At 40.3% G+C, this 18,699-nt stretch overlaps 1 protein-coding gene across 5 annotated transcripts; it reads right to left on the bottom strand.

Moving 5' to 3' along the window:
• Positions 1-330: 330 nt before the first annotated feature.
• LUC7L3 (LUC7 like 3 pre-mRNA splicing factor) lies at positions 331-18,610 on the bottom strand. 5 transcript variants are annotated; one of them, XM_063408956.1, is made up of 12 exons: positions 18,389-18,610; positions 12,285-12,351; positions 11,607-11,646; positions 11,231-11,375; positions 10,151-10,225; positions 9,958-10,062; positions 8,694-8,855; positions 8,001-8,284; positions 7,320-7,480; positions 2,377-2,517; positions 2,166-2,271; positions 331-836 (listed from the first exon to the last, which is right to left on the bottom strand). In XM_063408956.1, exons 1-12 carry the CDS (start codon positions 18,485-18,487, stop codon positions 824-826), a joined length of 1,398 nt encoding a protein of 465 aa, XP_063265026.1. In that variant the 5' UTR covers positions 18,488-18,610; the 3' UTR covers positions 331-823. The 5 variants fall into 5 exon arrangements, 4 of the variants coding, with proteins under 4 accessions (XP_063265026.1, XP_063265025.1, XP_063265027.1 ...); XR_010081925.1 differs by having other exon boundaries at positions 2,166-2,517; positions 18,389-18,608; XM_063408955.1 differs by having other exon boundaries at positions 331-2,271.
• Between the last annotated feature and the right edge of the window lie 89 nt (positions 18,611-18,699).

Genomic DNA, 18,699 nt, shown 5'->3' with positions numbered 1-18,699 from the left:
AGTGTCTGTTCAATATCACACACCAATATGCAATGCAAATATGAAGCAGTCTGAACGCCAGTCTCAGTACTGGCACCACTCTAAATGTGCTGTCAAAGTTGAACCATTTTATAAAGAGTTAATTTCTATATTTTTATTGCAAGATTTCTGTAGTTTCTTAACCAACTGCAGCAAAAGGCATTTTTTGGGGAGATGCTGAATCCAACAGTATCTAACTGCTGTAAAAGTAAGCCTGAAACTAAATCCTGATGGCACCAAAAATACTCAAACCCAGAAACAGCACAGAATAACTAAGCATTCAAATTAATGAACTAAGCATGAAGACATGAGTAATTTATTAGGAAAGAAGCTTATTTAATATTAAATGTTCAATGACAGAGACAATCAAATTTGTAACAGAAATTCAAAGATACTTTATTTCCATTTCTCATATATCAAGAAGCTAGGAACTGCTTAGTTGTAAAAATGGGATTTCGTTTTAGTTCGATTCACACAAATACTAAACATTTATTCTTGTGTTTTAAAGTCCAAGAATGAAAACTTGCAATTAAACACTGAGCAAGCCATGTGTTTAGGTTATGTTGTTTCTTATCTTAAAAAGTCTTAAAGAAAAAAAGGATACAGGACTTATATTCTCAGTAGCATATGTGCTATTATCAACACATCTTTCTGAACTCTGGGAGGAAACACCAGTCCTGAATTAAATTTTATAAAAAAAATTCTAACTCAACTTTATATTTTTCTACGCCACTACAGCTTTCTTTCACCTCATTTTAAAGCAGATCTTCAGTTTAAGCTGTGTTCCGCTGTCTTCGCAGACTCTTCACGTAGTAGTCCTATAATGCAAAATTTTGGGAGAACAGACGATTAGACAGCATTAGGAGCATTTTGTTCACAGCTCCTATACACTCACCCAGTTGTTAGCTGTCATCTTAACTCTACAAAAACATCACCATTGAACATGACTGGCTTTAGAAGCAATGACGTGGCATTAATGGTTTAATATCAACATTAAATGTTTAAGAGTTCCTAGCATACATAATGCAACTACAGTAACAAATTTATGTTGCAAGAAGCTCATTTATCAGCTGTCATCTCCACTGTTAGTGCCGTATTTCAGGAATACAACTAAAGACCTTCTGTAAGAAAGCTATGTCAAGAGTGGGGAGAAAACTTCAAGTTGTCCTTTCAATACAGTATTGTAATTGCCTACTGCTTAACTGCTTCATTTCCCACAAACAGTTTCCAGCATACATTCCTGCCATCACCACTGTCATCATTTGGTGACATCTGTCTGCATTTACATCTTACAAGCCTGGTACCAGCCATTCCACTGTTCTGTGCTATGGCTGACTCAAAGTCTCCTACACAGTAGGAAATATTAAGCACATACCTCTTAAAGACTTGAATTGCATTGAAAGTAACAAGGCGAATATTATGTAGTGTTTATTGCATTTTAAACTCTTTAAAGATATCTAATTCTGGGCAGCACTGCATCCCTACACACAGTTGAAAGAAAATTCCATTCTGTTAACATCAGATTTACAGTATTCACACAATACACAAAAAGTCCTTTTCACTAGCTTCAAAATCAAAAACACAACAGTAAGCTTAAAGATTACAGGCAACAGCATTCAAACATGGATGTGGGTAGAGAAAGGAGTACCTGGCATGAGTACCTGCTTAGTTTGACTGAATCCTTGATTTTTAATTTGGCTTTTCATGGGCCGCTCACAACACCAACGCTGTGTGAGGTATGGTAGTCAGCTGCAATAATTCATAAACCCTACACTTCCATCAATCCAATGCTACTGGCTCTCGAGTTACAGAACAAACTGCATTAGAATGCAAGGCAATAAAGCAAAAAAACTAGAAACATCCTTGACAAAGAAATACTAGCAGTTTATATGAAAACAAAGTAGTCCAACATGTGCCTCAAATATTAAGTATTTAAGCAAAAGTTTCTGCTGATGTACCAACACAATATGGACTTAAATACAAAACCAATTCAACTTTTTTTTTTAAAAAAAGATAACAAAATCCCTAAAAAAAAAAAAAAAAGATAATTAATTTTTCTATGGTGACTATATTACAAATATGTCCCAAAGAGGCACACTAATGGGGGCACGAGTCTGCTACAAAATAGCTGAGACAAAACAATGTACCTCAAAATGTTTTGCAGGACTACACTGTCATTTCCTTCAGAAGGTGCTTTAGTTTGTCTTCTTACTTGACTTAGTTCCATCTTCATCTGTGCATACTTACGCTGCACTGTTAAACAGTAACAAAAAGCCCTAATCAAAGTTTGAAATAATGCACTTACCTCTGTCTGATCTGAGGTCATATCAGATCAGTTTTAATTGGACTGAGTGTCACCTTCAGATTTAATGTCTTCATTGGTCCCATTGACCTCATTCTTAGTCTCACTCTCCTTCGAGTCTGTATTTGTGTCTTCACTCTGTTTTTCTCGACTACTGGACTTCACACTACTTTTTTTATCATCAGATCCCCTCTTTTCTGCCATGAAAGAAGACATTGACCATGGATTTCAAAGTAAAAACAAACATTGCACATGTGAGATATATATTGCATACAATTCGGATTGAACAATTACTTTCTACAGCAGTAACAGTAATACCCAAAAAGTTACAGAAACAGGCTTCAGACTACCATGCTGGAATGGAGAGGGGACAAAATAAAGGTACAAGGGGACAGTAGAGGGTGGGGGAAGAGGAGAAAGGTCAGACCTCCTAACAGAGGCAGCTACTCAGCTCTCTGCCAAAATGAACAAACTGGGGTAAAGAGGTTAGGCAAATGTGTAATTATGGTGCATGGCTTCCTTACTTATTATGGGACTCCTCTGGTCCCCAAGTTTTGATTTCTCATTGTGTATGGGCTTGCTTTGGCTTACAACTCTCGTTAATTATGGTTCTTGACAGAGAAATCAGAAAAGAGTGGTGGGACAATGCCTGACTGCATAATCAAAGAAATTGATACTTGCCAATTAAAAACCAGCAATCTCAAACTATCAAATCCTTTGGGAAACAATATTAAGCACTGACAGCTTTGAAGGTGGAGATCACTGACAACCAAAATTAAATTTGAAGCTGCACATTTGTCAGTGTTGTTAATTCTGAATTTTATAAAAACAGTAGTCATTTATAAACAACTCTTTAAAGGGCTTGGGGAGATAGCTTAGAAGATATATAAAAAGCAATTTTTTTCAAAGGCAAAGAAACAGCAAGATGTGCGGGAAGGAGCCCACAATTTCATCATAATTGTGAAGCTCACTGAAGCATTTGCTACACTAAAACCTCAATCTTCAAGGAAGGAAGGAAGCCAGAAGTAAAAATATTTCCATGGGAAGAAAAACATTCAGTATTAGAGCTGCGTGCCTTATCTGTAAATTCAGTATTTGCAAATTTAATAAAAATACCAATTCCTGCTGTATTATTTCACACCATAATATTCAACTCTTGATCAGTAAAGACACTCTGGAGAGAAAAAAAAAATCCAAAAAACCAACCTCTCAGATGTCATCATACAGAAAACATTCATGCTCTTTCTTTCTGAATATTCCCTGCTATCCGGGCAATCAAAGTAAGTAATATAAATAGATAGATACATCCCCAACACAGGAGCACACAGATCAAACACTCTGAAAAAGCTATTTTAAGTAACATTATCACCTAGACTGGCAGAACACACTTTTATATTCCAGGAGACAAAGCAAGAAATTAAGCTTTAAAAGAGCAGTGACATCCCAACTTCTTTGTTTCATAACAGACTAGCAAAGGATAGGGTAAAGCCCTCGCAGAGAAATGAGGGCAACTGCCTAATGAGCACCAGGAGTGAGGATTCACCTGCAGCAGCACATCCAGTGCAGGGTGCTTGAGGAAAGCACACGGCAACGTCACCCAGCTCACTGAAGGACTAAAGTCACTTTGGGTCTGTCTGCCCTCGGTTGGCAACTCCGCAGGTAGATTGCACTCTAACTAACCTTGTTAAAAAGTCTTCTTTTTGTGCCTTAAAGGTATCTCCGGTGCACACGTGGATCCACTGAGGAATAGTAGTCTTGTTTCCCCGCAGAGGACTAGTAGTCAGTCCAATAATCTTATCTTCTGTCCTATGTAGATATGGTAGATCTTAATAGCCCTATGGATGTGCAGTGTGCAGGGTTTTGTTCTGTCTTGTTTGTGTCTTGAATGTGGTCAGGAAGGATAATTTTGTTTCAGGTTAAAAAACCTAATGAACTGTGGTATGAAATAGCAAACTCTTCTAAAAAATTCAGTATTAAAATAGGTTTACTACAGCAAACCTCCAGTTTGCCAAGCAGAACTGAAGAAGTGTACTCAACAAATAGCCCAATAACATTTCAACCTCTAGAGTATCTGCAAGTTAAGTTCCTCCACTGTATTTTTAATCAGTAACAGAGAAAGTACATAAAATTAGTTTACTGCTGAAACTGGGTGTAATATTTCAGCTGTGACCTATTAGGTATAGTGATGTAATATTGCCTTTGCTTCCAGATTAAACACAGACATATTCTTCTGATCGAGTTTATGTGGGCACCTGAGATGTGTTTTGTGAGAATTCTTATCACGACCAAGTGAATCCCTTTACTGTTCAGAAAATCAAACATAATAGCCAGCATTACTGAGCTGCTCTGGCAGTATTTACTGATGTTTAATCACTAACAGTAAAACATGATCATAATTATTCTTATGTAAGTATCAGAATCCAGATTAGGGAAGAGACAGAGCCAAGCCAAAGTGGTCTGGAGGCCTATTCCAGTATTAACCCTTTGTGAAATGAAGATACTTGGAAAATATTTTTTATTAAAATCCCCTACTCATTCCATCTGCTCTGAAGTTTGCTAACTTGAACAGCAGGTGCATTCTACTGGTTTATATTAAGCTAATGCTCAGCTGGTGTTTATGGCTGGTGCCTCCTTTCTTCAGCAAAGGTATCCCTGACCCTGAAATCCAAGTCACAAATCAAGTGTCCCCATTTTTACACATACTTTTTTGTTATAACCTTTGTTGCCATCTTCTACAGTATCTTAGTGAACAAGAAGCCAGGACTTCTGAATTTTCAAAGTGTGGCACTAATTTAATGTGCAACTGTATGCAAGTCTTGGGAAACTGTTCCTCTGGGGTTTTTTGGTGTTAATATTCACTTTTATAAAGCAGTCTGAGATTTACACATGAAAGGCACTACCATGAGTAGTTACAGCCTTTGCTGCTTACTTTTACACCTGCAGATCAGTGGTGGCTATAAAGTCAAGTAGATTCTGAAGCCAAGATTCCCAATGTACTAAGTTAAGATTTAACTTTTAAGTTACTGTTGTGCAAAAGCCACATACTTTAAATATATGATTCTCTAAAGCTTTCTTCTTAACTTCCTACCTACAGTGCCACATTGCAAGTATGAGGATGCAATGGTGCTTACAGCTTCAGCACAGAAATTCAATGTTGCCTTATTAACTACTATTGGATTTAGATTTTTCCTTCTTCCCCTCCTCTTTTGTATTGTTTTCTGTTAAAGGATTTTCCCAACGAAGGGAAAATCACTAACTTCTTCAGCATTACAGTCCTGGTCTAAGGCCTATTTGTGTTTTTACAGATGGCACGGTCAAAAAAAGTAACTGATTTTCCCAGGTGGGATTTTCATCGCAGCTGATAGCATCACCTCACTGTTCTCATTTCTGGTGGAAGAAAGTAGCAAGCAGCAAATAAAACAGCCAGCAAGGAAATCAGTCAAGTTAAAACTAAAAATACTTGAGATGCTGAAGAAAGTTCACTAGCTCCTCTATTTATGGGAAGGAAAGAACTGAAAAGCTCAAAACCAGACCAAATTTGAATAAACAAGAAAACAGTTATTTATATGCATAGATACACACATTCAGGAGAATAGGACATTCTTTGACCAAGTACCAGAAATCTGTTCATAAAGCAGGCAAAAAAGGCACAGTATCAGGTAGGAATAGTAACAAGTGGACAGATTTAGGCTACAAAACTGAATCTGAGTTTAAAGCCTGCACATCATTTCCACTGCCAACAAGCAAGCAACAAAACCCCCTCTCTTACACGGCAAAGGAAAATGAGAGAAGAATCAATACTAAAGATGCCCCACAGTATAAACCAGAATAATTGAAACAGTCTAAGGAAGTCACGGAAGAGAAATACATGAAGCATTACCAACATTTTGGCAACCAATCCACTGGATAAATACGGAGAAGGGTCAAGCAGACAGGCCTATGCAACCCAGACACATGCACAGAGCACCTTTCATTCCAGAGAACCTCAAAAGTACCTTAGAAACACAATTGTTTCATCCATTACTGATGATCAGCCCATGAAGTGGGGTGGCTGTTTCGGACTTGCCATTAGTCAGCTCCCCACCAGAGCCAGAAGTATTACGTTCCTACAGAAGTTCCAAAAGACTTTTAAAGGGGGAAATTTAGCAATAACAGTGAATTAGTATCTTCTCACAAAATGTGAATCTACAGTGTTCTCACTGTAGCTCTTTGTAATCCCACTAAGTTTCTGAGCTTCAGCCTCTGGTGAAGCAGTGAGTCACCAGGAATGCTGTGCTACATGGCATGGACAGCTACAAAACCGTTCCAAGGACTAACACAGCTTTCTCCTGAGACTCACCTGAATACTGACAAGCAAAACTCACTGCGTTTAAACAACAAACAAACAAAATCAAAAAAAAAGGGAGAAAGGTGGGGGGAAAAGCAGGAGACTGGGGAGAAGGCATAAATTGTCATTTAGAGCATCACAGAGATTCTGCAATATTTATCTTGGACTGCATTTACAGATTGGGAAAAAAACTTAAAAGCACTGTTAAAAGGATAATAAAGGAAGCATGATAGTGTTGAGAAGTAATACATGGTACAGGTGAGAAGCCAAGTACCGATCTCCCACAAAACATGTGCCTGCAAAGGGTAACTGCAAATATCCACTAAGAGTAGGAATATAAGACATTCACTCTTAGGAAATAATGATTATAGGCTTATGTTTTTCTAAAGGCAAACAGGTCTTAAAATACATAAAAATCCTTGGACACTTCATCTGCAGACAAAGTGCAACAGGTAAGAGAAGGACACTGGGTGTAGGTATGCACACATGTGCAGTAACTGGAAAGAACAAAATGCCTCAAATTGCTTACAGCAACACACACAGCTTTCAGAACGAGCTCTGATTTGGTACTAAGAACTTTCAGCTGCTCACTGAAAGACTAACAGCTTTTGAGACTCTTAGAAAAGATTCGTTTCAGAGCTTGCTAAGAACTCAATCTTTATACGAACATACCTTTTTCTTTTGACTTCCTGTCTTGTTCTCTCTCTCTGCTTTTGCTTCTGTGCTTGTAGGATTTCCGATCCCTGCTTTTTGACCGTCTCCTGTCCCTACTACGAGACCTGTGTTTCCTTTCTGATCTATCATGGCTTCTGCTTCTCCTCCGGTCACGACTCCTTAACATTCAGAGAGAATTTCAAAAATGTTAATCTCAACTGCTGTTTTCTAACTCAGAATATAACACAGTAAAACAGTAGCACTTTCAAATATAGTGATTATCTGCAGAAAATCTTATCTTGCATATAGGTATTTCCCAGTACGTAAGAACTGGTTTCATATTGCCCTCCTAATTTACTGACACACCTCCACAGCTTAAAACTATCTACCACCATGAAATAAAGACCAACTGAAGGAAGATACAAGACTTTAATTTTTGGGAGTACTCTTTGTCTGCTGAAAGCTCCCTCATAAAGCCACTTCCACCACTATGGGGTCATCTTCCAAAAATGCAGAGAAGACAGTGATACTCATCAAAAACTTATTTATCCATAGAACCAGTGTGTCTTCACTTCAGAAGCAAGACCCAAGTGAAGCTAATGTATCAGTGATGTGACTCAGGCTGACAGATCAAGTCCCCACAGGATTTTTGCCTTTTGGGAAGTTACATGAAAACACTTAAGGGACACACAGAGGTACCTGCTTCGCCTTCTTTCTCTGCTTCTTGACCTTTTGTGGTCTCGTGAGCGGCTGCACCTCCTGTCAGATGTCCTGCTTGAGTGCCTGCTCCGGGAGCGGCTCCTTTTGCGTCTCTCCCTGTCCCGAGCCCTCTCTTTCTCCTTCTCCTCCTCCTCGCGTCGTCTCTTCCGTTCCCGCTCTTCTCTTTCCCGCTCCCTCTCTTTCTCCCTCTCTTCCCGTTCTAGCTTCTCTTTTTTCAACCTTTCATCACGGTCAGGCTCTTCTGTTCTTTTTCGTAGCTTTTCCTTAAAAAACAAGTTCACAGGAAGAAATAAAGATTATTCAAGATACTTAAAATTATAGATTCTGAGGATTTAAAAGCCTAAACTTTTAAAATAGTTCAGTGTTATTTTCCAAACAAAGGACAGTGCTTCCTAAAATCCCTGAAATGAAAATCCTTTCCCTTCCAGAACTGTTTTTTGCTTGTCACTCTCACAAGAAAAGAGGCCACGCTACACTTCTTTAAAAAGGCCATAAAAATTCCCATCTGAATCAGTATCTTTGCCTGTATCTAAAGTCACAACAAATTACATCAGTGCAGGATTCCATTTCTTGGAGTGTTTCACCCTCCTGAGAAAATCCACTGGACAGCTTTTTATGTACATTAGGAAGCCTCCAAGCATTTTTCATTTCAATAACTGGAGGAAGACTTACTTTTAAATCTTCTACAGTAGCTTTTATTTTGGCATAACCCATGTGCTGCTTTCCCATCAAGTGGTCATCTACCCTGGACTGTGCATCTCCAACAATTAAAAAGGCTCCACAAACTTCACAAACTTCCATTTGTTTTTCCTGGGCTGCAAAGCTCTCAATTGTCTGAAAAAGATAAATATTTGATAAGGCAAAAGAGAAGTTTTAGTCAGTGAACAGGTTTGTAACTCTATGCTACTGCTGCCAAATCCCAGGCTCTACTGAGAGCTGAAATCACATCTGCCTGCTTTATCTTTGGAGCACTGCACCCCAACACGGTAAATAGGGAGGAAAGAGGCAACCCTGTGTCCACTCCCACATGGAAGGAGTCCTTGAGAAACCACAGAACCATTACTCACTGCATTAACATGTACACAGTCATATCTGCAACTTCCTTGCAGTATCAGAAAAATTAAAAGTTTTAAGTTTTTCTTTTAAAGCTTTCTTTTTCAGTTTTAAGATTTCTTTGGGATCAACTGAAATGTCAGGAGCTGCAGAATTATCATGGAATATACCTCAAGGAATCAAAAGGCTAGAATACAATAGAAGAAAAACAAAAAGAAATACTGGCTTCTGTTTAAAAGCATGGTGGTCAAATTAAACCACTGTTTCAACAGATGTGAGAAGTACACTGGAATTTCAACATAAACCCAGGTGATTATTGCTGTGCAATATTCATGAATCAAACAGCATGGACATAAACACCCTGCCTGTAACAGTTATGAGCTCTTAAAAATAAAACAGGAATCTCAATTTGAGCATTTCATTAAACACCAAAATAATATCTTTAAACTTAGGCTCCTTTTTATTAACAGGAACTTGATATTTCACACATCCCCTCTGGCTTCTGTAGCTCTCAGAGTCAGACAAATGCCTGTCTAGTCACAGCCCTGACTCAAGGGCTCTCTGTAACAGCCACTCTGGTAGTTCAGTAGGATTATACTGCAGAGGCTACAGGGCAAATTTTAACTGAGACCTCAACCAGAGGAAGGTGCAAGCTCTCCTCCAGGACTGCTGGGTGAGTAATTCCATAATCTGTGTGCAAGAAGCCCACTCTCAAGGTAGAATGCCTAATCAACACACTGGATTAACAAAGCCAAATGTCCTGTTACTATGTAATAAATTCTGCACAGACCTTGCATGTCTCCAGTGGAAGGACAAGGTTATTCAGAATGTCCTGTGCACCACATTTTGATTTGTCTCACAGATCTATGAACACATTACTTACTGAAGTTGTAGACCTCAGCAGTTCTCTCTCCTCCTTTAACTGTTCAACCAGTTTCATCATTCCTTGTGCTTCTTCCACCTTTCCTTCTGAACCTAGCTCTTCAATCTAAAAGGCAATAAAGAAATTAAAGTTTAATTTTTGATCAAGTAACAAAAGCAAGAGATCTCTCTTATGGGGGTTAAAATCCCCTCACCTGTTGAAGCAGTACATCAATTTTGTCAGTTAACACCTGAATCTTCTCCTCATTTTTACCGGTAGGTCCTGCTCCCTGTAAAAAGTACAAGAGTGAGATGGGGTTTTTTCCTTTCTTTGTTGAGTTTTTTTCTTCTTTTGTTAAAATAGCTTAATCACACAAATGCATGTCTTCATATATTCCAAAGACACTTTGGGAATAATCTCCCCCTGGCATCTTCTCCCACGAGAAGCTACTAATAAGAGTCCAGTCTAATATAAAACACTCCTTGACTCAATTTACTCCACCCTTAAGTGGAGTTAAGTCTAGTCACACTAATTTCTCCCAAATCAACAAAAATGTTCAAGGTCCTGGCCCATAAAAGGTAAGAAAACTGTATTCAAAGTCCTAACTTTAAACTCGGACACTCCCACGCAGCTACTACATTTCTTTGCAGACATTCAAGTATGACTTGAAGTTCTGTGGGCTTTGAATTTCAAATTCTGAGCGTAAAATGCAAAAAGAATCTCACTTCAAAGATATATTTGCCAGCAGTGTCCTCTCTGCAGGCTGCCAGAACAGACTTATTGCTGCTCTCTCTGCTCTGCTCCACAAGTGATATCTCAGACTGGATACTGTGCACAGCTCCTTCTGAAGGAACTGGACTTTGCACACAACAGTGAGGTGGGGCAGCAGAAAGGAGCAAGGCTGTCCTGGCAGTCACACAACTCACAGAGCACAGGCCACAGTCACTGCTCCAATTCATCAGGGGACAAGATACTCCTTGCTAGAGCTGGGAGGGAGCAATGTGCAGCTAGGGGAGAGAAGGGAAACTGAAGTTGTCAGGGTAAAGACAACACTTGACAGGCAGAGAACAGAACTCATTCTGGGGAAACAAGAGATAGCAAGGACAGAGAGGGCCCTTGCTGACTGTGGAGCACCTGGCTCGTCCATGAGTACCGGATGTGATCTGCTGGCTAACAGATGAAACTCTTATTGATCAGGAATCTTCTGGGTAACAGTTAAGTTTTACCTGAATAGATACGACCCTGAAGATGCCAGCTACAGGAAAAGCTGCCTCAGTGACTGCTGCAGACTCACCCCAGAGGACTGCTGGTTCTGTGACAGTGCCAAGCGAGCGTGGCCCCTCCGGATCCTGCGCTCCACCTCTGCGAGCAAGCTCTGCAAATAGCGCAGGAAGTCTCGCTCATAGCCCACCTTCATGAACCGAGAGCTCTTCTCATACCTGAGAAAAGATTTAAAACCAGAGCTCACATCAGGCTGTAACAGATGGAAACTAGGTAACAAGACACACAATTATAAATTCTTGCTCACAGCAAGAGAATATTATATATTTAAATAAGTAAATTTTTGCAAATAAAAAGAGCAAGTAATTGGTAATGTTTGGATTGCTATTAACAAATTCCAAAGATACCAGAAACTCTATGTGCTTTAACGTATCAAACAACAAACTTACTGTTTGCGTAGATTTTCATCATGAATTTTTTCACACGGACCTAAGAACACAACACAAAAAACTTAAGTCTGCATTCCTAAATGTTGTATTCATATTCCACCAGCATTTGTTTGTGCACCACTAAGGGCTACAGGCATTTCACACGGACTTTCATGCTTCTGCCTTTCTGCTTCCTTTGCTTGGAGCTTAAAAGATACATTAAAGAAAAAAACCTCCAACATCACTTAATAATTATAAAACTAAAAGAGACTCTAAATATGAAGTCTTCATAAAAACAGAATTTCCAGATCAAGTTTTACCTCAGTAAATACAAACAATGTAATATCCTAAACACCTGGGTTTGAAAAATAGGTTGAAAGCCTGCCCAGGCAGAATAACCTAAATTAGACACTGACACTTGAACAGGAAAAAAGCACCCCACATCATCCAGTAATTTAGCTTACAAAGTAAGAAAAAGAAAATTTAAGAAGTTTTTTTCACTTAGACAAAGTAGGATCTGGAATTAAGATTACGTTTAGCATAGTATAGCACTGGTAACCCTAGAAATTAATTTAAAAAAAAAAAAGTTCTGACCAAGCAATTAACATAGTTTATAAACGCTAAAAACATAGTTTGCAAACAAAAGCTCAACTATAACTACATTTAAGTGAATAAAAATGTCATGACTTATAAACTTACCTAAATCAGAACGGGTATTTGTAAATAATTCAGCTGGACAAAAGCCACAAAGGTAGTATTTGCAAACCTGACAGAGAAGAAAAGAAACAGGCATCATTTTTTGCCTCTTGAACTGAAAATTTTATGTAATCACTTTTATTTCTAAAACACAGTTTTTCAGGCAGAGAAGACATTCATTTTAACCTGGTCTCCTGCCAGCTACAGAGGGTTCGGTTTGTTTCTGCACAGTCTGGCTTTACATTATTGACTCAGGTTCATTACTGACCACCAGAAAGTTCAAAAACCCACAAACCTGTTACTTTAGTCAGTAAGTACTTAACACATGATGGGATAAAACCAGCTTTTGTTAAAAAATGATTCACCTTTATCCATGAGCATGGGCTTAGCTAATCAAGTTGGTCAATTCCTGAAGTTCATAACACAGAAATCTGAACAGCCAGAGGGGTAGACTCAGAAATACTTCCATCCCTAACTTCATAAACCACCTTCAATAATTAACTTTTCACTAGACCCTTCCCACAGATGTGCCTGCCATTAATTAAGGTATAAATCCCAAACCAGCCTGCACGTTGTTCCAGCACCTCCTTTACATTACACCAGTTTCTTATTTTTGTCAGATCTAATGCCTGTGAATGCATGACAGCCTAGTTCTAATCCTCTCACATACCCTGAGGACAAACACTTGCTGTATTTTATCTCCCAAGACACAGACTGCAGCATCTGAAGAAACAGGGGTGAGGAGAGAGGTCCCAAACCCACCACCTCACTAAAAAGCCTGTGATACCCGTTGATCAAATTGATTTATTTTGGTCAGCCCGATTTCTTTTCCCAAGCTAACTGCCAGACTGCAAATCAGGCTACAGAAGTTCAAACTCTGCTGACTGCTTCACAGATTCCTCAGAAAAACAATCAGGCTTTCTATTAACAAATCATGGACAAGAACCACAAACAAACAAATCTCTTATTGCGTAATTTGAATACCTCTCCCATGATCCAGGTCTGGACACTGGTACCTATCCAAAGCAATTTACCAAGAATAGTTACGAAAACATGTGAAATGACTTTTTTTTTTTCCTCAGAAGGAAAGAGAAAGTTACTGGACAAAATCTGATTTCAGAATCTGCCCTTTTCTGAAAGCTGCAATATCCCTTGTTTTACTACAGAGTTGCTTCAAAGGAGCAGTTTCTGGGATGGATTTCTGTACTAGTCCACAGAAATGTAATTTCTCTATACATTCTCTCCTTCCATTTTCTCATACTCACATCCAGGTATAAGGATCAGTGGAAAGACACTTCCCAAAAAAATTCAGAGAAGGATTAGACAATTTCCTAAGACACAGAGAGCACAGTAGTGACAGTCTGACCACACCATACTGTTAAGAGGGTTATAGAATATCTTCTGTCAACCAAAAAATTAGGCAAACTGGCCTGTAACAGTTTAGAAACTACTAGTAAGAAAAGAAGGAAAGGAAAAGTAATTAGAAGTATGATGAACAAAACAAAACAACCCACCCTCAACCAAAACCAGAAAGAATTACAATTATTATGTAACAGCACTACTAGGAAAATCCTCTTTTTATGAACTGATGGTTACACCCAAAAGTTGCAGCAACCAATACTAACATATGAGGTTTAAAACACACCATACACGGCATTAATTATTTATATATTAAAAACCTCAAAATATCACAAGCCATATCAAACAAACAAAAAACTCAAATCGAAAATAATGACATACATTTACTAAAATGCTGCCATAATTTTCTCCTACCAGCTCTAGCACTAGGATGGCACTCAGTCAATTATCTGACATTCCCTCCTGGGAAGCAGCCTGCAGAGAAACACTCACTTCAGAGTGGTTCAGAGCAGTGTGGCTGAAGCGATTTTCTTCCCCTCTCGTTCCTATTTCATTGTGCTCTTCAACTGAATTTGTTTCAACAGGAAAACACAGCTTGCTGGAATCCTGCAGAACCTTGCAGTTATCATTGCAGCTCAGCCTCACTAAGTGCAACATCTGCCTTCCCAGGCTGGACACCAACTGCACTTCTAATCATCCTAAGTAATTAGTGGTGATGGGAACAGTAAGGGCCAAGGAATGGCTTAGCATCACAGCACCACTAAAGGACTGAGATGAATTTCAACTGGCATCACCCACCCATGGTTTATCAGGTTAATCACAAGTAATATGAAAATATGAAAACACATTCCATAACAGGCAGTTTGGAAAGCAGAATTCCCTGTGCAGGTAAAGAGCATTTATTCCTTTTTGCAGAATTATTCTGACAACTCTGCCAGCAAGAAGGTGCAAAGAGAAGTGCCCCTGTCAAACTGCTGCTGCAGTACAAAGCACAGCGTGGGTTTCAAAGCCCCTGAGTGCTCACATTTTGGTAAGACACTACTACACTGTAACAAACAGGGATGCCTGGAACTTTCCACTTCTTCATCACAAATTCACTAATCCCTGAAATCTCTTGGAGGTGGGAAAGCAGCATCCTCTACATCCAAGTCCACTGAGTTAATAGCAAGAATTGCAAGCTCAACTGGAGTTTGGGAAGCAGCTCAAAGCTTTGTCATAAAAAGAAGTTATTGACAGCTCTATATTGTTAATGCTTCTACATTAACATGTTTCTCTTCTGCAGGAAATTTATTTACTGATGGAGAAGTCTCTCTCTAACGGTAATAAACAATTACATAAGCAAATTCCTTTAAGGAGACAATTCCTAGTAAAAAGGCTGAGAATAAAATGCAGCAGACTGTCTTACACATCAAAACCTAGTAAATTCCTTCTCATAGTTGAGTTCTTTGAATTCATTAAAGCTCACATGCAGGGAACATTTTAAGAGCAATGCCCGCCCACCCAAACCCAAACAAACATCAGCCCTTCTCCCGAACCCACTCTTAAAGACAAATGTTACTTGTCTTCAGAAGAGTATTGGTAATGGCAGGCTAGGTGCTCTCCCTCCATGCCCCAGAGGATTAAGTCCTTAAATTCTACCTAGACACAAAGCAGTTTAGGTCGCTGGCATTATAAAAGTAAAAGCATAACACATCATAAATAGCTAAAACCATCCCATCAGACTGAATACAAACCTACACTTCGAGAAACTGCATTATCAGAGATGATTGCCCACAGCCATTTGTCTCGAACAGCTCCTTGTGCCTCTCTGCTTTCTGAAAGCCCCGAGTTTGCCTTGAAGAAGCATCAAAATTTCAAATCCCACAGGAGCACGGGCAGCCCATGCTGGGCTGTCTCAGAACTCGTATGCAATCACTGTTCCCATAAGAATTTACTTTCTGCAGGTGGCATAGTAAAGCAGGAAGGTGTGAATCCATAAAGAAACACACTTTTGTCTGCAGATATGATAGTAAGCAGAAAGACCAAAATATATGATACTAGTGACTTCTTCTTGCACACAAAACAAAGCTTTTTGCCAAAACCATGATTAAACACCTAAGGACATGCCATCATACTGAAATATCTCACAAGTGGAATTCCAATTTTTAAAAATTCAAGGCTTCAATAATGTCAAAGTTTTAAAGTAAGAACTTAAGCTCTACAAAAGCTTTTATAATATAATTGACATGCATCATTGGCACAGCAAATAAATCAAACGCTGAGCTATCACACCCTCTGCTTCCACACTTTCCACTTCCATCCTGTATTTACTGCACCTTCCAGTTTGATAGCCACATCGATGCAATCTCCAAATGATAAGCAAAATACAGATGAGCTTCTTGTGACAACCTTCCACGTTCAAAACTGATGAAATGCGATAAAATCCCACACTTTGGGATCAATACAACATCATGCTGGCACTGAGCAGGCTGCATGTTGATCTATGCCTAATCTCAAAAGAAACTACATTAGCACAGGTATTTCACCTGAAAAGCAGGACAGCAGGCACAGGAATTAATGTTACCATTTGAGCCTCACCTGCATTTCCTGTCTTTTAAAACATGTCAGCACTGCAAATTTAATCTTTAGGTGACAAAGAAAGTCAAACAGAAACACGTGTTTAACAGGAGTAATTGTTGGGTTTTATGAACTCATCAGTTGACTATAGGAACCTAGGACAACATTCCTTGCAGAAAGGTTGTACTTAATCCTAAATAAAAGCAGAAGCAGAGCCAACAGCAGCAGATCGTGCAGGACTGAAGGCTCAAGCCTGAACTGTCACCTTCCCAGTGCTCTCAGTCACAGGACAGCTCTCACTTTCTGAACTGTCCCAGGACAGGAAGGAGAGACAAGGGCCTGTTTCTACAACAACAAACCTGAACAGCTTAGAGACGGAGTGCTTTGGTTAGAGTCAAACTCTCCAGCATGAAGTTGCAAGTGAAAAGAAAAATTGAAAATATTCTGTGATTTGCTCATTTGAAGATGATGAAAGTAATCTAAACTTATTAAAAGTGAATGATGGGGAAAACAAGAGTCAGCAAAGAAAGAAGTTTTTCTCACCTTAATGAATAAACCAAACCAATCCCCTTATCTGTTCTACCTGGATGAACATGGCTCAAGTCATTCACCTTGTATTTCATATATTTCACCTAACTGGTCCCTTTTAAAAATTCACAATCAAAAGAAAATATTTAACTGAACACCTAATTGAATTCTTTTCTTAATAAAGTAAGTCTAGAAACACATAAACAAGCTCATGAAAACTTCCTCAACTCACAATTTTTCCTGACATGCACTGCTTACCTATAGAGCAGCATTTTTCAAGGGGGGGAGTGGTTCCTCACACTTCAAAAATCTAAGGTAAGATAGGTATTGGTCCTTAGATCATGCAAATTCAACCAATTCAAACAAGTATTATCCTCCTAAATAATGACCTAAATCCCATATAAAAACATGCAATGTCATTGATTAAGATGCAATTTAGAACAGCCAAACCCAAGCATTTCTCCCTCCTCGCAAATAAACAACATCCTAATGCTAAAGGGAGGGGAGCTAAATGCTTTGTGCAGCTTAAACCACAGAAATTCCTATCACTTAAGTGATAAATTATTGTAACTGTGAGATTTTCTTTTAACATATGCCGTAACTCAAAAAAGGCAACATGAACGACAGAAAATACAATTTTAAAATTCATCAGTGTTCATGTCTCCCAAAGCAGCAGCTATAGGAACTCTGTAGGTACCACTGAGCTTTCCTCAAGTAACTTACAATTCAACTATGACGGCCAAAACTAACTCATCATTCATTAAAGCTCAGGCAGTGGAGAAACCTCAATTAATAATAATAATAATAACAACAACAACAACAACGACGTTGTCTTGTTTGGGCTACTTATTACAGAAAATGAATGAACACCACATCAACAAAAGTCCGTAAGTGCTCCTACGCAACAGTCTTGTTTATGTTAGTGTCCGTCCCCCCACCCCAAAGCAGATTGCTCTGAGTGAGGAAATACGGAAAGAATCAAGCTTTCCTTACCCAAATCCTCACTCTGCACAGTCTTACGGCTTTTCCTTGTAGTAGTACAACCTCCAAACATTACAGGCGGTAGGCGCGTGCCCTTCTTTTTCCTCCCCCAGCACCACCCTCAGGAAGAGATCCTGAGACATTTATCTCCCAAACCAGAACATCTGTCTCATCCCTCTTCGTGTAAGTCAGCAGCATCTACTCAGAAGTGCTGAATTCCTTTAACCGCTCCGGCGCCTTGTTTTTGTGTTTCACTACGGGAGACCTCCGCCACCACAAGCCCTTTGGAAAACTCCCGTTCCCGTTAACAGCCGGACCGGCGGGCACAGCCTTCCCCCGCAGGCACCCCAACACCGGGGCTGTCCCTCCTGCAGCCCAACAACAGCCCGGCCGTGCAGGAATCTTGCTCTCCTCCGTGAGAGCCGGCGCTGTTCCCGCGCACGGCCAGGCCCGGCCCGCCCCAGGCCGCCATGCAGGGCCCGGCGCGGAGGGCCCGACCCGCACCCCGACAAACCACGGGGAATCCCCGCTCTGGCCGGCGCCTCACCCCTTCCCTCTGCCCCCTCCCCGCAGTTGTCCCCGGCCGAGAGAAACCGCCCGCGTCGCTCCGACAAACCCCCGGCCACGCGCAGTGTGCGAGAGCAGAAAAGGAGGGAGGAGAGAGGCGGCCGCGCTGCACTCACGCTCTCGTGGTCCCACCGCACGTTGCTGCGCTTTTCATCCGGGGCCAGGTTCCTGTCCCGGCCCATGAGCTCATCGAGGAGCTGGGCGGCCGATATCATCGTGAGCTGCGGGCCGAATCCCCCTCGCCAGACACCAGCTCGGCCTCCTCGCCCCGACCGCCCGCGCCGCGCCTGACAGAGACAAAATGGCGACGGCGGCTGCCCTGCCCACAATGCACCGCGCGGGCCGAGCCCGCCGTGCTCCGCTCCCTCCCGGCGCCTCCGGGCCCGGCCCGGGCAGCGGCGGGGCGGGCGGGCCGCACCGGGAGTCC

The sequence above is a fragment of the Prinia subflava genome, chromosome 12 (assembly GCF_021018805.1).
Source record: "Prinia subflava isolate CZ2003 ecotype Zambia chromosome 12, Cam_Psub_1.2, whole genome shotgun sequence".
NCBI lineage: Eukaryota > Metazoa > Chordata > Aves > Passeriformes > Cisticolidae > Prinia > Prinia subflava.
This window is presented reverse-complemented; position numbering and strand designations above follow the sequence as displayed.

Coding starts and splice junctions, on each gene's coding strand:
- LUC7L3 (XM_063408955.1), bottom strand. CDS start 18,487: ATGATATCGGCCGCCCAGCTCCTCGATGAGCTCATGGGCCGGGACAGG. Junction 8,285..8,693: donor CTACTGTAGAAGATTTAAAA/GTAAGTCTTCCT, acceptor TTGTTTTTTAAG/GAAAAGCTACGAAAAAGAAC. Junction 2,272..2,376: donor TGAAGACATTAAATCTGAAG/GTGACACTCAGT, acceptor ACTGTTTAACAG/TGCAGCGTAAGTATGCACAG.